The following is a 7,605-nucleotide window of genomic DNA, read 5'->3' on the forward strand; positions in this document are numbered from 1 at the left end:
CTAAATGCCACGCTGAAAGCGCTATATTATTATTATATTAAAATGTAACTCGTACAGTGGCTGGTGAACGGTGGCGCCTAATTCTTGGGACGCTGCTTACGAAGGGTGGGTCCTTAATTAGTGACCTAATTAACAAAACATCCTACTGGCTGAGGAGGGGAGCCTTAGGGACCCAATTAATAAAACGTTTTACTTTATATGGGGTGGCTCTTTCGGGACTAATTAATAAATCATATTAACTGCCGAGGGCTGGCTGACTGGGTTCATTAGAACCATACCAGTCAGGAATGCGCTGAGCTGAGTTTACTAAATTTTTGCGATCGACTACCACGTTGAGGCCGATTTTGAAACAATTGTTGAAAACTTTTTAGGATTTAACCAAATTTCCAATGTGAATAAATCTCAACATTTTATAAACATCAATGGAATCAAATTTCTCTTAATACGCATTACACATTCAATTACTATACATGGATAATGATAATAATTTGAAGCGATTTATAGTTTACTTAGTCTTTTTACATTCTACATAGAAAATTATTGAAAAACAATAAATTGAAGTAACAAATATCCTGATTGAATGTAGTTCAAAATAAAATATTCAGTGCAGGTGTTAAATAAATTTTGTTCAAAACCACCATAAATTTTATCATGGTTGAACATTATTGAGGGATTAAAAAAGTTTAAACGTAGGTCAAACATGAAATGGACTATTAAATAATAGAATAATTTAAAAACACGTAATTATCGAGTTGTAATCATAATTAAAAATAATAAAAAAAGACACAAACCACTCAGCATGACTTTTAACACTTGCCATATTTAATATAAGGCTACTTCGTGAATTTAATAAAAAAAATCGTCCTGCTTGTGAGTGAAATATTTTTTATAATTATTTCCTCTCCGGATATGGATCCCGGTCATCATAGTACGCGTTGCCATCGCCGTATTCCGAGGCAGTCGGTGTCCTGTCGCCATAGTCCGAGTATGCGTGCGAGCCAGCGTAGGAGTACCCTGAGTAGACGCTACCTTCAATCACCGTTCTATCGTCATCATCATCCGAGTAATACAGCGGTGCGCGATCATGATATCTATCATCGGCGCCGTCAGAGTAATATTGATCATCTGCACGACTATCGTACGTCAGTACGCTCCTCTCCGAGTATGTGTCGTAGTCACGACCGGCCGGTTCATCAATAGGTGCTGCGCTCCTCTCCGAGTATGTGTCGTAGTCACGACGATATTCGCTGTTGATGAAGCTTGCGTTGTCCTCCGCGTTGGTGAACTCAGTGCGGTCAGAGAAGACACTGCCGTCATCGCTCTGGTAGCCCATGGCATCGTAATCAGAACGCGTGTCATATTCTGACTGAGAACTGTAGCCATAAAGGGAGTCATATTCGGAACGATAGTCATAATCCGAACGAGAATCGTAAATTTCGGGATCGTATCCTGACTCCATGTTGCGACGTCGAAGGTACTCTTCGAAGCTCTCAAAGAGACTTGATTCGACGCACTCAGAAAAATTGTCATATTTTAAGATGCGCTCCACCGTTTTTGGGTTCAGTCGAGCTTCTTTCGCAGCTTCCTTATCGTTTTCTGCTTTCTTTTTTGTCCTCGGCACGACTTTCGGGGGAGGCTGAGATGATTCATCGGATTCTGTTCCTGAATCCGACTGCGTAGCGTCTTCTTCCTCCGCCTCACTTTCTTCTTCTGATTCTTCTTCGGTCTCGGTCTCATCAGACTCAGAACTTGCCACGAGAGGAATTTCCTTGACTTTTTTCCAACCATCGTTATCCTCTTCCTCATGGAACTTTTTCGTCATGTCGAAAGAGTACTTCTTAGTGAGGATCGGTTTAGGCGAGGTTTCTATCTCAGAGACCTTTAGAATCGACGTTTTGACAGCTGGTTTCTCAGCGACCTGAAGTTTGGGAAGTTCGACGATGGCTGGCCGCTCCACATGCATTGCCTTTGCTAAAGCTCTAATATTTGCAGTGGGCTGAGGTACTGCAGGTTCCACAACTGTTCTCACTTCTACACTGGCAGGGGAGTCATACTCGATTTGCTTCACTTCCCTGATCGTCTTGTCAACCTCTTGCATCGGCGGTCTCTCAACAGTTTTACTCACGACCGAGTTCTCGAGAGCTAAAATCCTTTTGCGAATCAATGTGTTGACTCCCTTATGCTTGAAGACTTTCAACTCCTGATCTGCAGCAAGCACTTCGCCAACTTTCTTCAATACTTCCCCTTCAACTGAAGGTGCGACAACCTGTAGAGGTGCTGGCTGGTAAGTGGCATGCGTTGATACATCTGATTGTTTCCCAGCGGCAAAATGAGAAATTATGCTTGAAGAAATAACCACGTTTTCCTCTTTCTTAGGAACTATTTCGACGGGCTTCGGTTGGACTGCCCAGTACGACATCTCGTCTCGACCTTGGAAATAAGATTCAAATCAATACACAAATAATAAATCTCTTAATTTTAAGCTAAAATCTATGCAAGTTTCAGTTCACTCCGAGTATAATTTGATAGTTTCAAATATACATAAAATCAATTTTAGTGATCATAACCACTAGAGGTGGCCAAGTGGTAGACATAGCAGAATTGGGAAAGTCAGCTTCGAATTCGAGGCTAAAAGCTATATAGTTATTAGAATTCTGCGATACCTAGAATCGGTCCAGACCAAACATGGTCTTATCTTCAATGCCGATCCCACCATTAAAAAATTATATCATGTACGTTATGAGCAACGATGCGTTTAAAATTGAATACTGAAAAATGTATTCTTGAAATGAAAAGAATAAAGAGAACATAAAATATTTCAGGCTGTACAATAGGAAACGATGAAATTTCCGATGACGTACGAATATCATACTCAAGTAGCATTCATGATCGAAAATTACATGAAATGTATGACAATAATTATTCGACTTTTAAATTTTATCGATACTGATTATTATCGAATGTTCAACGTTCTTTTGAAACGACGATCAAATTATCAAAGTTGTGCTACAAGATAATCAAAAATTAACTTCAGACCTAAAACGATAATAAAGTGTAGCTATATGTTGCATCTTGACAAATAATTTAAAATGTTTAACATCGTGTCATTATGTGAATCAATCGTTTAAATTGGGCTAAGACAGTTGTAAGGAGTTAATATTGTGCCATATTGCCGATGCTTAGGTCTGATGAATCGATAAATCAAACCAATGCTGTTAACACATAACAAATTCAAAGAGAATACTGGTACGATTACCTAATGAAATATTCCGAATATACGATTATATTCATTGCATAATACATATAGCATGAATGGTAATTATGTGCATTACATGTTTGAGTGGTGATTGTGAACAATGTATTTTTTATTAAAAATTTTCAGTATTAGCTTGAAATGCTTTGGAAAACTATTATTGTACTTATTTTATAAAGGCATAAAATGTTCACGTAAAAATTTTATGATGATGAGCATCAAACGTTCACGTAAAAATAGTTATTATGAATATAAAATTTTGTATAAAGAATGATGATTACAAGCATTAATTTTTGATGATTACTAAAAGTTATATTTCAAATTGCAAGTTACCAGAAGAGATACAGCGATTGTAAAAATTGCAATGGGTTCGATGACAACAGTTAGTTCAAGAACGTATCTACTGCGCTGTAATTCCAGCAAATAATGATGTCAAGTCTTGAACAAGGTCATATGGAATTTCAAGCGTTTGATTTGGTGAAATCGAGAACTATATTCCATGTCACCAGAGGCGTATAATATTGTTCAAGTTAAGCGCAATAATACCTTTTAGTCTGATCAAATATCTTAGGCTGACGATGACGCACTTCCATCCAAGGTTCCTGTCCCACTACGACTGAACTTTTGGGGTTGCAGATACTGATAATGAAGATAAGCGTTATCAGGCAGCTCGCTACATTCCCTAGACCTCGGGATGTCCATTATCTTGCACGATTATCGACTCGAATCATCGATACGGTTACGTTGCATGCTAGAGAAGCTCCATCGTAAATAACTAAATATGGTTCTTATCACTGACATTCAAGAATTGCTCCAAAATGAAACTGGTCTTAATGAAGCACACAACTTATTTATGTTTATGGTGGAGAAATAAATTGATTACGGTGCTACCATTAGATTTTATTAAATCTGAGAATAGAGGAATTTCTAATCAGATAAAGATGCTTTTACTAGCATTCGTCATTCCTAGAAGTTTTTGTTCATGAGCCAAATTCGTTTCCGGAAAATATTAGGTAGTGACGTGATAATCTGATGTGATAGAATCTGATGAAATTTTTCGAAATAATACGCTTGTATAAGGAAGAAGTCAGATATTTCAGTTTTTTCAAATGCCAGAAGTAGTGGGTAAGATACACACTTAATGTACGAGTTTTATATGTTTTAGAGGCAAGGTGGCCCTGTAGTTGCAGTTCAGAGTACCAAGAAAGGAGCCGATAGTTGTGGGTTTGATCCCAGTATCCTGCGACTGTTTTAAAATTCGGTTTATAAATAATTGCTTAGCATCAGACATATACAGCTGGGTAACTTGAACCAGATGTAAATAAAAACACATGAATTGAAAAGAAGTAAAAAATTTCCAGCTATCTGAAAAATCCAAATTCTTGATTAAATGCAACGTTATCAAATCATAGTATTTCTATCAGCCTTCAAAATTATTGAGAAGGCTGATAGAAATGGAACAAGAGGTAGGCCGCTTGACAGAACATGTTGGGCAAGTGGACGGCAGCGTAGCCGAAATCGAAAAGAGGAATACCTGAGATGGCGGATGCAGAGAAAGAAATCACCCGCGACCAGGCTGCTGCCAACCCAGCAGGCACCTCCCTGATGGAAGTAGAAAATTTGATAGTCAACAAAACCCAAGAATTGTACAGCGAGGTAGTTGAAAGACAAAGGAAGCAGTTAGTAGAGCTGGAAGAGAGAGTGAAACGTAAAAATAACTCGATTCTGTTTCAACTTGCCAAGAAAAAGAACCCAGACCGTGAGAGCAGAGAGAAGGAAGACAACGAACAGATCAACAGACTCTTGGCGGAAATCAAGGTTGACCACCGACCCCTCGACCATCGTAGAATCGGCAAGTTCACCGAAGCTGTGGCAAAACAAGATCAGAAACGACGACCGGTTCGCCTCACCTTCTGTTCGGAGGCTGTGAGAGATGATGTGTTGAAGGCGTATCATAAGATTAAGAAGTTACAAGCAGCCGCTGACGACGGCGACAAACTCTGCTATAAGATCATCCTACGCAGGACCTGACCCTCCAAGACAGGGCGGAAGAAGACAGACTTTTAAAGGAACTCAAGTCCAAGAAGGCCCGGTGACCCGGCCCCGGTCCCAAGCGTCGGGGGACGAGCGCGCGCGATGGATCCGCAGGAACGGCAAAGTAATAAACGTGGGTCAGTACCCACGAGAAAAGGAGTAGGCGAAACGGCAAGAAAAAAAATACTGCAAAGAAAAGTGTAAATAGCTGTACAAAAGACAGTTCTTCAAATGTTGTTCACACATTTGTTCATGGCAGGAAGTCGTGTACCTATATATACACCAACGTCGACAGCTTACTCAATAAGCGTTGAGCTTAAAGCTCTTGTTGACTAGTATGACCCAACTGTAATAGGCATTACTGAGGTCAAACCCAAAAACCGTAGACCTTCTGTACAGGAGTGTGAAATCGCCAAAGGAGGGTGTGACCTATTTCACAACTTAGACAGTGAGGGTAGGGGACTGGCCCNTGCTGTCTCTTATACACATCTAGATGTGTATAAGAGACAGACTTTAGATCTATGAACAAGGCACGAAAAGGAAAGGAATCGGCGACAGGCCACATCAGGCCTACACTTCAGCGCCGACATCACTATGTTATGTTATGTATCAACGTCTGCTCAGTAAGGTAAAGGCCTAAGGAATCGGTGGCAAGGTGCATGGGTGGATCAGCAACTTTTTGACAAATCGTACTCAGCGTGTGGTAGTGAACGGCTCACATTCAGGCCAGGCATCTGTCATCAGTGGTATCCCTCAAAGATCGGTCTTAAGACCAGTGCTCTTCGTGTTGTACATTAACGATTTGCCTGGATGCATTCAGAGTGACATGCGTTTGTTCGCGGACGATGCAAAAGTATCCACAAGAAGTGGAGTGAATCCGCCACGGTGGTGCTTCGAGAAGATATCAATAGACTGCTGACGTTGTCTGATCGGTGGCTGCTGCGTTTCCATCCGGAAGAGTGTAGTGTTCTGAAAGTTGGTACAAATAAAGAAGTGTGAGGCATCGTATCGCATGAACAGAACATACTTGCAAACTCAGAGGTTGAAAGTGATCTTGGAGTTCTAGTAGACAACAACCTGTGCTTCAGAAACCATGTTGCCCAAATGCCATCCATAGCCAACAGAGTTGTCGGTATCATCCGTCGTAGCTTCGACTGCCTCACAGAACCTGTATTTGTTCAGATATACATATAAGGCGCTTGTACGCCCACTGTTGGAATACGGTCACTCTGTGTGACAGCCATATGCCATACAACAAAACACTCTGTGCGGAGGTCGAAGATGTTCAAAGAAGGGCGACCAAGCTACTGGCATCACTTAGCAACCTAGACTACCCGGCTCGGCTAGCCGCTCTGCACCTGTTAAGTCTCGAACACAGAAGAAAAAGAGGCGATCTCATAGACTGTTACAAATACGTCCACGGAGTATACAACACCGAATCACTCTTCAAGCTATCCACCAGTGACAGAACCAGAGGCCATAGTTTGAAGCTTGTTAAAGAGCAGTGCAGTCGCCAGGTACGCTTGAATTTCTTTTCCGTCAGAGTGGTGAACGTGTGGAATAGCCTTCCTGAGCTGGTAGTTTCCGCCCCTAGTGTCAACTCATTCAAGTCTCGCCTCAGTCGCCTGGACGCTCACTGATCTAACCTAGCCACCAAGTACAACCCGGACTGCTATCACCAAACTCGTATTTGGAACCCACCACGCACGTTGCTTAATACGACGTATCACCATGATTGGTGAACAGGCATCTAATAAGGCCTTCAACAACTCAACCCTTTAAAAGAAGAAGTACAAATTTTCCAGCAGTCTGAACAATCCAAATTCGAAATCTTTATTAAGTGCATCGTTATCATCGTCCCGTTCGCCATTTAATGTCTGTCCCTTATCTATATAAACTCTATAGATGGCTATTTGGCCCTATTTATTAAGCTGAAACATTACAAGTTCCTATCATTGCTACGGTAAAATTAATTACGTTACATAGGAACATTGCTTGGGAACGAATTCCGAATGAGCCGTGTTGAGGAGGTCATGCTTGGCTTAGCTATTGTAATTTGTAAAGACTCATAGTTTCCGGCGGTATAAATTAATTATATATATGAATCAATTATAATTAGTTATAATTATAAATAATGAGGTATAAATTGTTCTCATAATTTCCGGCGGTATGGACAGTGCGCTGTTTATATGCAAAACCGGGTTCTCCACTTCATAAACTGTCGAAGAGGAGAGAGTCAGCTGCGTTCATCGAGTAAACATCTCTAGTGTCTATCGCCCTTGATTCCGTTAAGTTAACCGGTAAATAATCGCCTATAA

At 40.7% G+C, this 7,605-nt stretch overlaps 1 protein-coding gene across 1 annotated transcript; it reads right to left on the reverse strand.

Moving 5' to 3' along the window:
- Positions 1-506: 506 nt before the first annotated feature.
- LOC108680010 lies at positions 507-3,857 on the reverse strand. Its single transcript, XM_018168765.2, has 2 exons — positions 3,800-3,857; positions 507-2,430 (listed from the first exon to the last, which is right to left on the reverse strand). The coding sequence occupies exon 2, from the start codon at positions 2,417-2,419 to the stop codon at positions 893-895; it is 1,527 nt and encodes a 508-aa protein (XP_018024254.1). The 5' UTR covers positions 2,420-2,430; positions 3,800-3,857; the 3' UTR covers positions 507-892.
- Positions 3,858-7,605: the final 3,748 nt, after the last annotated feature.

This window comes from Hyalella azteca, unplaced genomic scaffold, assembly GCF_000764305.2.
Source record: "Hyalella azteca isolate HAZT.00-mixed unplaced genomic scaffold, Hazt_2.0.2 contig4307, whole genome shotgun sequence".
In the NCBI taxonomy this organism is placed as follows: Eukaryota; Metazoa; Arthropoda; class Malacostraca; order Amphipoda; family Hyalellidae; genus Hyalella; species Hyalella azteca.

Coding starts and splice junctions, on each gene's coding strand:
- LOC108680010 (XM_018168765.2), bottom strand. CDS start 2,419: ATGTCGTACTGGGCAGTCCAACCGAAGCCCGTCGAAATAGTTCCTAAG.